The 17,249-nt window shown below is 49.0% G+C and overlaps 1 protein-coding gene and 1 non-coding gene across 2 annotated transcripts; both read left to right on the top strand.

Moving 5' to 3' along the window:
• Positions 1–11,963: 11,963 nt before the first annotated feature.
• Positions 11,964–12,086, top strand: TRNAL-CAA (transfer RNA leucine (anticodon CAA)). The gene is made up of 2 exons: positions 11,964–12,001; positions 12,041–12,086. It is a non-coding gene; the product is annotated as a tRNA-Leu (tRNA).
• Positions 12,087–15,966: 3,880 nt separating this feature from the next.
• On the top strand, positions 15,967–17,083 carry LOC149370406 (uncharacterized). Its single transcript, XM_089583289.1, has one exon. The coding sequence runs from the start codon at positions 15,967–15,969 to the stop codon at positions 17,014–17,016; it is 1,050 nt and encodes a 349-aa protein (XP_089439415.1). The 3' UTR covers positions 17,017–17,083.
• Positions 17,084–17,249: the final 166 nt, after the last annotated feature.

Raw genomic sequence — 17,249 nt, 5'->3', positions numbered from 1 at the left:
GTTTTCTCCTGCGCGCCTCCCTTTCCTGCAGTGACCTCACCCTTCGCCTCTGCTCTTCGACGCAGCACCGAGCCGCATTTCTCTCTTGAATTCCAACTATCGGCTCGTGCTTTCGGTGAGGCACTGCGCATCGCAGCATCCAACTGTTCTGACGGCACCTTACTTTCGTCTGAGCATAACTTGCTCTCCTGAGGCTTACTAATCGACCCTGCGACCCTAACTCCCTGGCCTGCAACTTGATCTAAACCACACTCGATGGCTAACATTGCGATCTGCCCTTGGGTTTCAGCGGTGCACTCGGGTGATTCGCAGTCGCTCTCCTTACAGCAAAGCGCTGTGTCCAATACTTGGCTACTACTGTTCGCCAGCCGCATCGAAGGAGGGTCTCCCTTGATTCCCTGACTGCTCTGGCCCGCAAGCTCACTAGTCTCTTCCTGAGCAGAAGCATCAACCTCACTTGTCAAAGCAGCTTTTGCCCCAGGGCTAGAGACGGTCGCTTCTCCCGTATTAGCGTTGTCTGTGCTCGCTAACGAAGCAGATTGCTCGGCTTTGTCGTTGACGGGATTGCTGCGACTCACAGCTTGCTCTTGAATCCTATTAGACACGGCCTTCACTAAATTCCCGTGAGGACCTTCCTCACGTGACCCAAGGACTACATTTCCCTGATCACTGAGACCTTCGGCGTTTTTCTCCAGGGTACTAACCCCTTTACCGCAGAAATCCGCCTCCATCCCGGAAAGTGCATGCGCTTCTGAGCTCGCAACTACCGTATTGCACCTTTCCTTGTTCCTAGCACTGGTGCCCAAACTCTCCCTTGAGCCCTTGTGGCTTGCGGATTTGCACCTTTCGCTAGTTTTTCTACCGAGATCCTCGGTCCACGCTGCTGAAGTGGCCTGCCTTTCCTGGACCAAACCTGTCCTATACCGCCACTTATGAGCAGCAGCCGTGTCCTCCGGCGACTGAGCTGAGCTCGCAACTCGGTCCCTGACACTCTCGCGAGGTAGCTGACCATTGCCAATTTGGCTCGTGAATTCGACCTCTGCGGATAGTCTAAAGTGCCGGAAAAGCTCACTCTTAGCTATCGCATAGTTGTGGGCATCCTCGTCCGACAACCGCGCTAATACGTTGCTGGCTTCACACGGAAGGACTCCCATCAACACAATTGGCCAATCACCCTGATCCAGCTGTTCCTCCTTGCAAATTTTCTCAAAATTTTCCAGAAAAGTACTGAAATTTTCCCCTTTTCTGAACATACTTAACCGAGATCGCGTTCTTATACTTCTGATCGCGTTAAGTTTATGCTTGATTTCCCGCTGTCGCTCCTGCTCCTCTTTATCTAGTTTTTCTCTACGTTCAAATTCCTCTTTCTCTTGTTTTGCCAATTCACTCTTTGCCATTTCCCTTTCCTCAATGGTCTCAAGGCATTCCGCGAGCTCGTCATCTTCAGCCTCCAACGCAAGAATAGCCTTCAGCAGCTCTGGTTTTCTGAGTTTGTCTGAGACATCCAGACCCAACTCTCTTGCAAGTTCCAGTAACTTCGGTTTGCGTAACGATTTCAAATCCATGGCCGCTCCGAGTGCTGCTTTCTCTACTGCCCCTATTGTCTTGCCGCACTAACCCGGCAGCAACGACAATCCCAATTACCAGCTCTGTTTCTGACACTTAACAAAAGCCTGGCAAAACTTAGTAGAGGAAAGTCCCGCACTCACCAAACCTCGCAGCCAAGAACCCAGCGCAGTCGTTCCGCTGCAGGCAACCAGTCATCACACAGGGCTGTTGCACTGCTCCCGACTCGCCGAACTGCTGCTCAGCAAACCGTTGACCACGTCTCTCCGCTGACGTCCGTTGACTCGATTCCACCGCTGGCAACCAGTTATTAAAGATCAGGTAGCATGGTCGTGCCGAAGAGGGGATGAGAGAGGTCGGAGACGAGGTTTGAGGGAAAGACAAGAAGAAGAACTTTATACAAGGGAATTTACATATATACAAACAGCAACTGGGAGAACTCTCAGAAAGTCTCGCAAACAAGGAGCAAAGCTACATGTCGATGAGCTCAGATGGTCAGGAGCTACTCGGCCGTCCAAGGCGCCGAGTTTTATATCCTTCCTTGTCCCTGGGCTCCCTAGATGGGGGCGGGCTTGTCGGGAAAGGAGGGTCCTGAAAGTTCACTGTGGCACCCACACACACACACACACTCTAGGGAACACGTCCCCGTCACGTGTTGGGAGAGAAGGATGCACTCTGCGTCGCGCAGATTCTGGAATGCTCTCGAACAGCATTCCTGCGCCTTTCATGTGGTCGCACGTGCTCGGGGTAGGGGAAACGGTCGTTGACCACTTCTCCCTGGAAGACGGTTGCTGCTGTCAACTTGATGTGCCCCTTGGAATGTCCAGTACTGCCGAACGTGGTAGCTAGCTTCTTTCTGTACTGCAGAGCTGGCTGGCCAGATGCGGGGTGGATGACCGACGCCGCTTCCGTGGCTAATTCAGGCGTTTACCCCGCATGCCTTTCGCGACTCATCGGCATTCCGCTGCTACCACGCCGATTTTTTTCTCACGAAGGAGGCGAAACGTAACAACGGGTTCTTCTGGACACATACAACAAGTCATGGTGCGAGGGCACAGTTCCTAATGCATGGAAGACCAGTCGTCTCGTACCACTCCTTAAACCGGGAAAATCACCACTCGACATTTCAGCATACCGACCAATTGCACTCTCCAGCAGTGTCGGGAAAGTCATGGAAAGAATGCTGTTAACACGCGTGGAATGGTACCTGGAGCGATACCAAATTTACCCTGCATTTATGTCTGGGTTTCGACGTGGCCGCTCTTCCATTGACAATGTGGTTGACCTTGTATCGTCCGTCCAGCACCAAAAAAACTTGAAAAGATTGACTGCGGCACTATTCTTGGACATCAAGGGCGCCTACGACAACGTAACGCATCAGGCCATTTTGGACGCATTAGAAGCTACTCAGATTGGAGGCCGCATGTTCAGCTGGATACGCAGCTATTTGTCAGGGAGGTCGTGTTTTGTCCAGACTGAAGACGGACCAACCTCTTCGCATCTAAATTCGCGCGGAGTCCCGCAGGGTGGAGTGCTGAGCCCAACTCTTTTCAACATAGCTCTCGTCGGCCTGGTTGACTCATTGCCACAATCAGTCCAGATCTCAATATACGCCGATGATATCTGTATTTGGGCATCAAGCGTGACCCGTCCCCAAGTTCGTGCGAGACTACAAAAGGCGGCAACGATACTGACGTTATACCTTCGTCAGCAGGGCCTAAATATTTCAACCGAGAAGTGTTCCCTCGTGGCGTTCACGCGAAAAAAAATGACAAGTTACCCCATATATATTAATGGCAACGCCATTCCCTATGAGAAAAACCATCGCTTCCTTGGCGTTGTTATCGATAGGAACCTCTCGTGGAGTCCCCATCTTTACGACATGCGAAAGAAACTGACAGCGATTGTTCATATTCTCTCCTTCCTCGGGGGAAAGTCCTGGGGTGCATCTGTACGCTCGATGCTTCAACTGTACCGTTCGCTGTTCCTGGGATACATGCGGTATAGCTTTCCCATTTTAAACAATATCAGAAAGACAAACCTTCAGACACTTCAAAGTGTTCAAGCGCAAGCTCTACGAATCTGCCTTGGGCTACCTAAATGTGCCTCAACGGCAGCCACTATTCTTGTCGCTGGGGAGCATCCTGTTACTTCATACATTGCTGTTGAAACCATGAGAACACACATTCGGCACCTCACGCGAGTTCCGAGTCATCATCTTGCAGCTCTTCCCGTACTCAGACCACATACTGCATTTGCAAATGTAATTCAAGCTCACCGTGCCTATCTTCCTTCGCAGTTCGCCCACCCATCAAGATCATGCTCACCCGTATGGGGTCTCCATGAACCCCGGGTGCACCTATCCATTCCTGGAATTAATAAGAAATCTGATTTATCATTGCCTGCTCTCAAGCAACTGACACTCCATCATTTGCATTTTAACCATAAACACCGCATACATGTCTACACAGATGGCTCAGTGACTTCAACAAGCTCTGCTGGGTCTGTGGTGATACCGGCCAGGTCTATTTTAATGAAGTTGAGGACTACCTATCTCACCTCTTCAACTGGTGCAGAACTAGCTGCCCTACGGGCTGCAGTTCAGTTCATTAGTCAGGAATCTGCAGATGACTGGACAGTTTTCACTGACTCTAAAGCAGCCCTTCAAGGCCTGCAAACTGCACTACGCCGTGGGTCACACGAACAACTCGTTGCCGAAATCCGCAAGCTCTACCATGACGGCACATTGAAAGGACATAACATAATTTTCCAGTGGCTGCCGGGCCACTGCGGCATTCATGGCAATCACCAGGCTGACGAAGCTGCCCGTTCTGCACACAATGATGGAATCACCGTTAATATCCCCGTAACGAGAGCTGACGCAGCATGTGGGCTTCGTTCTTTGAGGCTGGAGCTCACACTTTCAGCGTGGAACTCTGGTGAGTTGTGCAACCGTCGCCTCCGGACTTTGGACCCTGGACTGCGCCTCCGTCTTCCGTGTAATGTAGCGCGTCGTGAAGCAACACTACTGTGTCGTCTATGGCTCGGTGTTGCCTTCACGAATAAGTATGCTTTCCGGATCGCGATGGCCGACAGCCCTTCTTGTGTGAACTGCGCCTGTGATGAGACAATCACCCATATCTTGTGTGAGTGCCCTGCCTTTGTAGCCGAAAGACATAAGCTGCGATGTGCTTTGGACCGCCTGGACCCTCGCCCTTTCACAGAGGCCAAGATCCTCGGTCCGTGGCCACAACAGTCAACTGCCATCAAGGCTTACAAGGCACTCTTTCGCTTTTTGAGAGCGACTGCCTTAATTGACAGACTATGATTATTTCCCGTTACTTCTCTCTTTCCTCTTTAATTCCCCTCATTCCCTTCCCCTGTGCAGGGTAGCCAACCGGAATCCTTTCCGGTTAACATCCCTGCCTTTCCCTCTCTCTCTCTCTCTCTTGGAGCCTTTTTGTAGGATGATAACTGCTAGCGAGCACATCCGAGGTTTTAGGTTGGAAGCCTGTGAGGTGAGAATACTGGCATATGCAGATGATGTGGCGCTCTTTTGTGAAGACCGCAAAAGTATTGTAGAAGCGTTACGAGTAACCGAAAGGTTTTGCAGGCAAACTGGTAGCGCTGTTAATCTAGATAAATGCCTCTCAGTCTGCCATGGGCAATGGGACTTAGAACCAGAATCGTTCTGCGGGGTTCGATGGGCTACAACTCCCGGGGTTTATTTGGGAGTCCCGTTGGACAAATATGGGGAGAATACCAATTACTGGAATGATAAAGCGGAAGAAATGCGGGACCGGACCAAAGGATGGATGAGCCGTAATCTTTCTATTTTCGCGCGTGCAACTGTATGTAACACCTTTCTTGTGGCAAAGATCATGTATTTACTTCAAGTATTATATTGTGCGCGAACCAATATCCAAAGGTTTCATCGGGTTTTTGCGGTTTTCCTTTCGGCGTCTAATTGGGAACGAATTCGAAGAGATAATCTCTTCCGGAAAGTAAAGGTCGGGGGACTGTCTCTAATGCATCTCTATGTGCGGCAGGTTGTTTTAAGGTTTTGTTTCCTGCGTGACCAAAATGACACCTTTCTGCGAACATTCATACAAATCATGTTATCCAGTGCACTTCCAGAATTCATTCTCTTCTTGCAGTGCTCGGCGGTACACAGTGTCTCGCTTCTGCGAGAGGTTGTCTGGTCGTTCAGGTTTTTGCAAGTGCGGTTCTCTCTAGAGTATTTAGCGAATGTAACGCCGACGCGATTATAAAAGGATCTCATTGAACAGTTGTTTCCAGCGCCACTGTACAGAACCTTATACTGTGAAGGCCCTGGGAAAGACGTTCTCAGGCGAGTTATAAAGATGACTGTTGCACCTGGCGTCAAAACATTCTTTTTCAAATTACACACCGGAACCCTACCAGTAAAAACATGGCTAGAGGAAAAGGGCCTTTTTGTTCCTTGGGGATCGAACTGTCTCCTGTGTAGAAAACCGGAGACGGTAGAACATGTGTTTCTGGATTGTTGGGATGCGGTGTTCTACTGGGATGTTTTGCAAAGAACCCTAAAAAAGGACTTGCCATTGACACCGCGCAATTCGGTACCTGACCACTGAAAGTGGTGTTGCACAGTATGGCCAGATTATGTTATTGGGCCTTCACAGCATTTGGAGGAGTAGAATGGCTGTTAGACATTGTGACTTGGATGCACGATCGGTATGTGATTATTTTGTGGAACATGTGTATAAATTAAGAGAAGTCTTGAAGCAACAAGATTACGTAGATGATGTATTGAGTCTGATGGACCAACTTGTGTTAATGAAAGTCCATTAGACACGGTTGTCTGCCAAGGGGCATGACAACTACGATATTTTACTGATGTATTTATTCATGCAATAAAGAAAAAAAAAGGATGGCCGAGCGGTCTAAGGCGCCAGACTCAAGGTTAAACTCCTTGCCTGCAGGATGTGGACTAAACGAGGCTTCTGGTCCACAAATGTGGGCGTGGGTTCGAATCCCACTTCTGACACTTTTTTTCTTGATTATTTGAGCAGTTAATTTATATACTGGTAAAATCGGTGCGCCAGCGGTGTCAGGATGGCCGAGCGGTCTAAGGCGCCAGACTCACGGTTGAACTCCTTGCCTGCGGGATGTGGGCTAAACGAGGCTTCTGGTCCACAAATTTGGGCGTGGATTCGAATCCCACTTCTGACACATTTTTTTTTCTTGATTCTTCGTTCACCCGATTTATAGAGTCGTAAAATCGGTGCACCGACAGTGTCAGGATGGCCGAGGGATTCGGCTTCCGGCCACCGAGCGTGACGGACGTGCGATGACGGGCTCCGTTGGAGCGGCTACAGCGGCCATGTCTGGCCGCGGAAACAGGATTTTTGCCTCGGAAGATGAATATCAGGTGATTCTGCCTACCCTTCCTACAGGAAATGTTGTGTTAAACACGGTGTTTTTGCACGCTGACGTGCGGGCCCGCCCCTATCGGGTCGAAGATTTCAGGGATGCGCTGGCTCAGCTGATGCTGCTCCCCGAGGTTATCGCCTTGGGGGCGTATCGCATGAGCCATGTGTAGGCTATTACTTTCACCAGTGCTGATGCGGTGAAGAAAATTCTTGCTGCCCGGGAAGTAAAAGTGAAGGACCGCCGCTGTCTAGTTATTGACCCGGCAAACCAAGACGTCCGCGTCAAGCTACACTGGCTGCTGCACAACGTGCCCGACGAAGACGTGAGGGTAGCCTTCGCCCCGTACGGCAAGGTGAGCGAAGTCACCAAGGAACGGTGGCGCGTCCAGGGTGTCGCCAGCAAGGGGTCGACGACGCGCTTGGTTTCATTGAAAATGAATCCTGGCGTGAAACTGGAAGACCTCCCTCACGAAGTCAGGGTTGGCGGTGAGCTGGCTCTCGTGGTTGTACCGGGCAGAGCTCCGCTCTGTCTGCGCTGCCACGGTACTGGGCACATTCGCCGTGAGTGCGAAGTTCCAAGGTGCGGCGCCTGTCGCCGTTACGGACATGAGGATAGCAGCTGTGTACGCACGTACGCGAGCGCTGCCGTCCCAGTCAACAATGACATCTCGTCCGAGCTTGTCATGGACGAGGCTGACGCGGAAGACGCTGCAGCAGAGGCAGGCGACGGAGCGGAGAAGGAAAAATCCCCGGCTGTGTCGACTCCTGGAACATCCGCAACCGCAGAGACGCTCAGCAGTAAGCTGCAGCAACAGGAAGCGCCGCCTGCAGATGTTAAGACGTCAAAGAGCGAAGTCCTCTCGGGGAGTGGGGCGTCGGTTCCCGTCGTTCCCCAACATGCTGAAAGCATGGAAGTGACGGATGCGTCAACCAGCAACCAGGGAGGAAAGCGACCGCACGAGCACAGTGCGAACGGAGAGCCTAAGGCGAGGGAGGGCGACGAGCCACCCCCGAAGACTGTTGGTGTGAGGCGAGCGACGCTGAAACCGCGGCCGAATATACCGGCCGATCAACGAGCGGCGGCTAAGCCGCCGCCTTAGTTGAGTGAGTGCGTTGTGTGTGGCTTCTGTGGACGCGAGATGGCCTTTTTTGGTGACGGACTGCATGGGCTGGGTCTCCAGTCCGTACGCATGAGGCAGAGGTGCAAGAGACGTTGGAATACCGGCACTGTACCCATCGAGCACCATGGACTAGGCAAGTCGCCCTCCGCCGTCGCTTTGTGTCCTCAGGTAAGCACCATACGGCTCCTGTACTTAAACTAGATGGCTTCGACACCTGTTGGAGCGTTGCGCATTGCAACAATTAATGTCAGGGGACTGGCTTCTAAAAAACGTCAGTACCAACTAAGCCGGTTGTTCCTCGATAATGACCTCGACATAATAGCCGTCCAGGAGACCAAAGTCGAAGGACAGGAACAGACGGACCGTATGGTGCAGCCTTTTACGACACGTTACAATATTTGTGTGTGCCATTCGTCTGGCACATCGGGGGGTTGTGCTGTCTTTATTAGGAATTCCATGGGGATTGTCGAACAGAATTTAACTGTGTGTCAAACTGGTCGTTTGCTTGTAGTTGATTTTCTTTATTGCAATTTACTGTGGAGGATCATATGTGTGTATGCCCCTAACGAAGAGAACGAGCGCGAGGGATTTTTTGAGCGTCTTGAACAATACGTATGCTGTGAGCGGTTAATTGTGCTGTTGGGTGACTTTAACTGCGTATGTAAAGCAGAGGACAGAACTACAAAACGACTTGTCCGCGACAAAAGTGCGGAATTGTTGAATTCGCTTGTACGCGAAAATGGTTTAGATGATGTTGCTGAAGTTCTGTCGGTAGCATCGCATTTTACTCACTTTCAGGGTGAAAGTCACGCGAGATTGGACAGAGCGTATGTGTCCCTTGATCTTGTTCCTTTGTGCAACAGCTACGAGGTGAAAAACATGTCTTTTACCGACCACAGCTTAGTTGCGTTTACCCTGGGAAAAAAAGAAAAGAAATCTCGTTTCTCGTGGGATCTTTGGAAGTTTAATGCACAGTTACTCGAGGATGAACGTTTTGGTAGTAAAGTTAATGAATGTATTAAAGCATTGCTATCAGCGGAGCCTGGGAACTGGATAATTAGATGGGAAGATTTCAAACAGCAAGTGAAAATGAACGCGATTGAAAGAGCAAGCGTTATTTGCCATGATAAACGTGTTAAAGAAAAAGAACTACATTGCCAACTTGACTTGCTCGTAAGCCTGGAAAGTTCCCAGCCGGGAAGATATAAGAAAGAGATAAGAGAAACAAAAAGTAAACTTGAGATTATCGAAAAAAACAAGTATGCAGCTGCCGTGATAAGGGCGCGTGCTGAACGTCTCTGGCTTGACCAAGTGCCTACTAAACGCTCGCTTAGTGACGAAAAGAAGTATGCGACTCAAAATGAAATAAAACAAATTAGGTACAGAAACGAGGTAACGAATGATAGCAAGATGATTCAGTTAGCTTTTGTTGAACAGTATAGGGAATTGTTTGGGCGCCGTCAGCTTGAAGAAGAGGGCTTTACAGAAACGTTCTTGTCTCGTATGCCAAAGCTTGGAGATGAAATAAAACAAGGGCTGGAGGTACCATTCAGCGTAAGCGAAGTGGGAAGAGCGATCGAAGAACTGAGTACCGGAAAATCTCCTGGTCCTGACGGCCTAGGCAGTGATTTTTATAAGAGTTTCAAAGCCGAACTCACTTATGCTCTGCACTGCGTCTTCACTGAAATGTATGAAACAAAGAAAATGCCGCCGTCATTTAAAACAGCACACGTGGTTTTAGTGCCCAAGAGTGAATACCAGGCTAAACTGCTGTCCGTTGGGGCTTATCGGCCGATAAGCCTGACCAACGTCGACTATAAAGTGTTTATGAAGATTCTTGCCAATAGACTGCAAAAGGTTATAAAGGACCTTGTAGGGCCGCACCAAACGTGCTGTATTAAAGGTCGCACCATTGGAACGAATGTGCACATTGCTAGAACTGTACTTGAATGTTGCGATGCGTTCGTGGGACGAGTTGCCATGATGCAGCTTGACTTGGCGAAGGCCTTCGATCGCGTGTCACACGAAATTCTTTTCGCCGTTCTAGAATATGCCAACGTCGGCTCTGTAATATTACAAGGTGTACAGATGGCGTACGAAAACTGTGTTACGCGTATTATAGTGAACAAACAGCTTACTGAACCTGTGCCTGTCTGTTCCTCGGTCAGGCAGGGCTGCCCGCTCTCGCCTCTGCTCTTTGCGATCTATCTTGAGCCTTTTCTGTTATCGCTGTTACACAATGATGGGATCTGTGGTTTCACTCTTCAGTCGGTGCAAGTAAAAGTGCTTGCTTACGCTGATGATATTGCTGTTTTTTGCGCGGACCAAGAAAGCGTTAAAGAAGTTGGCAAAGTTGCGCGGGCCTATTGCAAAAAGACCGGGTGCGAAGTTAACTGGGATAAGTGCATTGGATTTTGGCACGGTGATTGGGAGAGCACACCCGCAGTGTTTGCTAACATGCAATGGACGACCTCCCCTGCGAAGTATTTGGGGGTACCCTTAGAGCACTATAAGAACAGTACAGAGTTGTGGGGTGAGGTAACGCAGAGTGCAAGGAAAAAAGCGGATGGATGGAAAGGACGTGACCTTTCTGTTTTCGCGCGTGCAAGTGTGTGCAATGTATTTTTGATAGCCAGAATTTGGTATTTTTTGCAGTTTTTGCTCATCACCAGAGCAAACGTGCAGAAGCTGCATAGAGTGTTTGCTGTTTTTATTTGGAGCTCGAATTGGGAGCGAACTAGTCGAGCTAATTTGTTCCTACCGGTCAAAAGAGGTGGCCTTGGACTTTCCAACTTGTTTCTGAAACAAGTTGTCTCAAGATTTTTGTTTCTACGTGATCAAACCGATCCTTTGTTGCGCACAATGTTGCAGGTGCGCTTAGGAAATGTGTTACCGGAATTTGTTGTGTCCAGTTTCCCAGCCACGAATCGTGCTGTAACTGGGTTTTTACGTGAAGTTGTGGCTGCCTTTCACATTTTGAGCTCTCATTTTTCGACTGAATATCTGGCTGCTGTACCCAGGAAAAAATTGTACAAGGATTTGTTAGATATCTTTATACCTGTACCCTTATACCGATCCCTTTACTGCGGAGGCCCAGGCAAAGATGTGCTAAATCGAGTTAAGAAGATGCCGGTAAGACCGAACGTCAAATCCTTTTTCTTTAAATTACACTCGGGTACCCTCCCGGTGAAAACATGGCTAAACGATAAAGGCATTTTCGTACCATGGAACGTCGACTGCACACTGTGCAAAAAACCCGAGACCATCGAACATGTCTTTATCGACTGCTGGGACCCGGTTTTCCACTGGGATATCTTGCAAAGAATTTTAAAAAAAGAGCTACCTGTTACTCCATATGGCATCCGGTTCCTGCCTATAGAAAGTGGCGAAGTGCCATACGATATGTTTATGCTACTGGGCCTCCACAGCATCTGGAAAACTAGGATGGCGGCTAGGCACGCAGACGCAAATGTGAAACCAGTCAGGGAAAACTTTATAGAAAGTGTAGTTTCTCTGAGAGATGTTCTTCGCAGTCAACCTCAGCCACCGGACTGGGTGGCAGTTATGGACAAATTGATCGAAATGAAAATGTTTTAATCCGTCGCCTTAGCCAAAGTCTAGCTAGCGACTTTTTATGCCTGCGCATGTATTGTTTTCCGGCAATAAAGAAAAAAAAAAAAGGATGGCCGAGCGGTCTAAGGCGCTGGACTCAAGGTTAGACTCCTTGCCTGCGGGGTGTGGGCTAAACGAGGCTTCTGGTCCACAAATGTGGGCGTGGGTTCGAATCCCACTTCTGGCACATTTTTTTCTTGATTATTTGAGCAGTTAATTTATATACTGGTAAAATCGGTGTGCCAGCAGTGTCAGGATGGCCGAGCGGTCTAAGGCGCCAGACTCAAGGGTAGACTCCTTGCCTGCGGCGTGTGGGCTAAACGAGGCTTCTGGTCCACGAATGTGGGCGTGGGTTCGAATCCCACTTCTGACACATATTTTTCTTGATTCTTCGTGCATCCAATTTATATATTTGTAAAATCGGGTGTGGCGACAGTGTCAGGATGGCCGAGGATTCCATTTCCGGCCACCGAGCGTGACGGACGTGTGTGTCATGGGCTCCGTAGGAGCGGCTTCAGCAGCCCAGCAGGGCCGCGGTAACAGGATTTCTGGCTCCGATGACCGGGATTATCAAGTGCTTTTGCCTCAGCTACCTACAGGGCGAGTTGTTTTAAACACTCTTTTTTTGCATGCCGATGTGCGTGAAAGGCCATATCGTGTGGAAGACTTCCGTGACACACTGGCTAGCCTAGGCCTGCTGTCTGAAGTTATCGTCCTGGGGGCGTATCAGATGAGTCATGTATGGGCTGTAACCTTCAAAAACGGAGACGGCGTGCAAAAGCTTTTGGCTTTGAAGGAATTGATTGTGAAGGAAAGGCGGTGCGTTGTGATAGACCCTAACAACCAAGCCTTGCGTATCAAGCTTCACTGGATGCTTCACAACGTACTGGACGATGACATACGTGCGGCGCTCTTGCCGTACGGAAGAGTGACGGACGTCTCCCGTGAACGGTGGCGGGCTCAAGGTGTGCAAGACAAAGCGTCCTCGACGCGCTTGGTGGCCTTAAATTTGAAGACGGGCGTGACGGTGGACGACTTGCCACATCAGATCCGTGTTGCAGGTGAATTGGCGCTTGTGGTGGTGCCCGGCAGGGCCCCGCTATGCTTGCGCTGTCGCAATACCGGCCACATTCGACGTGACTGCCGCGTGCCACGCTGCGCACTATGCCACCGATACGGCCACGGAGAAGAGCAGTGCGAGAAGACGTATGCCTCTGTCACGCAGAAAGCTACGAGGGAATTAGACGTCAACGACCTGTTGATGGATGAAGCCGAAGTTGAGGAATCTTTGAAAAGAGCAGAGGAGAAGAGTGGCGAGGACGCGAAGTCTCCAGAACAGAAGTCCGGAGATGACGACAAGGCCCAGGCCAGTGATTCTGAGTCTCCCACTACTTCTAAACCGGAGCATGCTACATCGAACGCGCCTGCGGGTGCAAGCTCTCTAAGCTCGCACGGCGGAACAATTCCAACAGACGATGCTGAGGCAATGGACGCGAATGAGAAAGGCACAAGTGTGGTGGTGAAGAGAACTCATGATGAGCTAGCTACCCAGGATGGACAACCAAACGAGTCGAATAACGATGAACCCCCGCCAAAGACCCCGGGGGTGCGACGGGCGACGCTACGCCCGAAACCGATCATCCCGCCGGATAGAAAGTCGGCGGTGACGCCCACTTAGCGGACAAGCTTGGTGCCGTCGAAGGTGCCGGACTTCTGATTCGAAATGGAAGAGACAACGGAAACTTCGAGCAACACATTCGAGGTACGGTTGAAGATTTCACTGGACTTGGGTATGCTGTGTCATTTTGTAGTTTTTCACCTTAGAATTGATAGAACAGTGTCAGTGATGTTTCTAATGACACCATTCGTATCTTTCTGCTTGATTTACTTGATTCAACATGGCGAATAACTTAAATTCTTCCCTACGCATAGCGACAATTAATGTCAGAGGCTTGGCTGCAAGACGACGCCAATACCAGCTTAGCCGCCTTTGCATGGAAAACGAGCTAGATCTAATCGCGGTACAAGAAACAAAGGTGGAAGAACAAGAGCAGACTGATCGTATGGTGTCACCATTCACAACGTGTTTTAATGTCTGTGTATGCCATGCAGTAGGAAGATCTGCCGGCTGTGCTGTATTGATACGCAAAAGTGTGGGGATTATTGAGGAAATGATTACTGTGTCTGAAAATGGTCGCCTCATCGTCTTGGACTTTTCGTTGACGAGGGAAAAGTGGCGTTTGGTTTGTGTCTATGCCCCCAACAATGTCAATGAGAGATGTATTTTCTTTGAACAACTTAATCAGTATCTGCCTTGTGAAAGAAATGTTATTCTGCTGGGAGACTTTAATTGTGTTTGCTTTTCGGAGGATAGATCGAAAGTGGCCTACGTACATGATCGAAGCGCCGACTTACTTAGGTCCTTGGTGGATGACTATAACTTGGAGGATGTAGGTCACACTATAACAAGCGGCGGGCGGCCACAATTCACTCACGCCCAGCAGGGTAGTCAAGCAAGGCTTGACAGAGTTTACGTGTCCCTAGCTCTAATCCCCCACTGCAATAGCTACAATGTTATACCTGTTTCATTCTCTGATCACAGCCTCGTAAGTTTCGTCATTGGCAATAAGCAAAAGCAGCCACGATTTAACTGGCACCTGTGGAAGTTGAATGCTAAACTGCTCAATGATGAACCCTTTGTTAAAGGAGTTGAAGGAAAATTAGGGCGGCTAGTGAATGATGAGCCCGAAAATTACTCGGCTGCCTGGGAACAGCTTAAAAATGAAGTAAAGATGGCAGCGATTGAAAGAGCAAGCATCAAGCGTCGAAATGAGATGAAGAATGAGAAAGCTCTGCAGCGCCAGCTAGAATACTTGTTAAACGCTGTGAGTTTGGAGCCTGAAAAAGTGGCAGACGAAATAAGAATAACCAAAAGTGAACTTGAGGTGATAGACAATGAAAGATATAAGGCAGCTATGATTCGTGCACGAGGTGAACGATTATGGCTTGGGGAAGCACCGAATACACGCACTCTTACTGACGAGAAAAGGTATGCATCAAAAAATGAAATCAAACAGATCCGCTATAAGAACGAGGTGACGGGTGAGCAGAAAAAGATAGAGCAGGCGTTCGTGGAATATTATCGCGAGTTGTTTAGCAACGTTACTCGTGTCAGCGAGACTTTCATCACAAAATTCATGACTGGTATGCCAAAGATAGCAGATGACGTCAGGGACAGTCTTGAGGAAGAGATAAATGTCCGCGAAATCGAGGCCGCTATCGGCGAACTGCCGGCAGGAAAGTCCCCTGGACCAGATGGCTTAGGAGCCACATTTTACAAAGCGTTCGCCCATCAACTAACATATGTGTTGCATCGCGTTATCAATGAGGCGTATAAAACAAGGCGGGTGCCATCGTCCTTCAGAGCTGCTCATATCGTCTTGATTCCTAAGACGGATGATCGTGACAAGCTGCTGTCAGTAGGTTCATACAGGCCTATCAGCCTTACGAACACCGATTACAAAGTGTTTATGAAAGTGCTCGCGAAGCGGGTGCAAGGTGTGATCAAGCACTTAGTTGGGCCGCATCAAACATGCGGCATCAAAGGTCGAACAATCTTCACGAACACTCACGTAGCCAGAAATGTGTTAGAATGCTGCGACGACATGGACGGCCAAGTTGCCATGTTGCAACTCGATTTGGCGAAAGCTTTTGACAGGGGGTAACACGAGGTCCTTTTCTGCATATTGAAGCATGCAAATGTAGGCAGCACAATTTTAGACGGTGTAATGATGGCCTATCGCGATTGTTGTACCCAGCTCATAATAAATAACTCACTAACGGAAAGGGTTCCAGTGCAATCTTCAGTAAGACAGGGATGTCCACTGTCTCCTCTCCTGTTTGCTATATATGTCGAACCCTTTTGTTTAGCAGTAATTCATAAAACAGCAATACGAGGTTTATGAATGCATTCTACTGAGGTAAAACTGTTGGCGTATGCTGATGACATAGCCGTATTCTGTCAAGATCGCGGGAGTGTGTTGGAAGTGGTCAACCTCGCTAAGGCTTTCTGTAAGCTGACGGGCTCAGAGATAAACTGGGAAAAAAGTGTTGGTATATGGCACGGTAACTGGGACATCAAGCCAGAAAGGTTTGCTTGTACGACATGGACAGGCACACCTACGACGTATCTTGGTGTGCCATTCGAGCACTATCAGGAACCCGCAAGGTACTGGAGTGATGCAACGGAGAGAATGAAAGAAAAGACGGGAAACTGGCAGGGTCGCGGCCTTTCAATGTTTGCGCGTGCCTCTGCTTGCAATTTGTTCTTGATAGCCAAAGTTTGGTATGTGTTGCAAGTGCTGTGTATGACCCGCGCGAATGTGCAGAAAATGCATCGGGTTTTTGCTGTGTTCATATGGTGCTCAACTTGGGAGAGGGTGAGTCGTACCAACCTTTTCCGCTCAGTCCGCGATGGAGGCCTGGGTCTTTCTAATTTGTTTATTAGGCAGATTGTGTCACGTTTCTTTTTTCTGCGCGACCAAAGCGACAGTTTCTTGCGCACAGTCATAAAAGTGCGACTTGCGAAAGCGCTTCCTGAATTTATTGTGACTACAAGTGATATACGATGTCGCCGTGTGACTGGTTACTTCCATGAAATTGTTGTTTCCCTCCGCATGTTGCATTCAAGGTTTTCAATGGATTACCTCTGCTCTGTTACAAAAAAGCAACTGTATGCCGACTTAATTGAAAATCTACTGCCGACACCAATGTACAGGTCTGTTTACTGTGGGGGCCCAGGAAAGGACGTTTTAAAACGGGTTAAAAAAATGCCCGTAAGACCTTCAGTCAAATCCTTTTTCTTTAAGCTGCACACGAACACACTACCCGTAAAAGCATGGCTAGATCAGAAAGGGATATTTGTACCCTGGACAATTAACTGCTTACTCTGCAAAAAACCAGAAACTATTGAACACGTTTTTATTGACTGTTGGGACCCTATATTCCATTGGGACATACTGCAGCGAACTCTAAAGAAACAACTTCCAATAACGCCATACGGGATCCGGTTTCTCCCAGTCAAGTGTGATGAAGGCATTCCCTTTGATATGTTCATGCTACTGGGCCTCCACAGTCTGTGGCAAACCAGAATGGCAGTCCGCCATGCAGATGTTAATGTTCGGTCTGTACGCGAAAATTTCATTCAGCATATGGTCTACATGAGAGAAGTCTATCAGGCGTTACCCGAACCCCCTGAGTGGATTAATGTATTTGATGGAATGGTGTGTCTGAAGAAATTTTGACTGTATTCCGCCAACCGAAGTCAGGCTGGTGTGTTTTGTCTGTATATTGAGTGTCATGATACCGGTAATAAAGAAAAAAAAAGGATGGCCGAGCGGTCTAAGGCGCCAGACTCAGGGTTAAACTCCTTGCCTGCAGGATGTGGGCTAAACGAGGCTTCTGGTCCACAAATGTGGGCGTGGGTTCGAATCCCACTTCTGACACATTTTTTTCTTGATTATTTGAGCAGTCAATT

Source organism: Amblyomma mixtum, chromosome 1 (genome assembly GCF_055824585.1).
Source record: "Amblyomma mixtum isolate Tamu chromosome 1, ASM5582458v1, whole genome shotgun sequence".
Classification (NCBI taxonomy): Eukaryota; Metazoa; Arthropoda; class Arachnida; order Ixodida; family Ixodidae; genus Amblyomma; species Amblyomma mixtum.
This window is presented reverse-complemented; position numbering and strand designations above follow the sequence as displayed.

Bases quoted from the DNA above. Each gene is read 5' to 3' on its own strand.
- LOC149370406 (XM_089583289.1), top strand. From the start codon at position 15,967: ATGAAAGAAAAGACGGGAAACTGGCAGGGTCGCGGCCTTTCAATGTTT.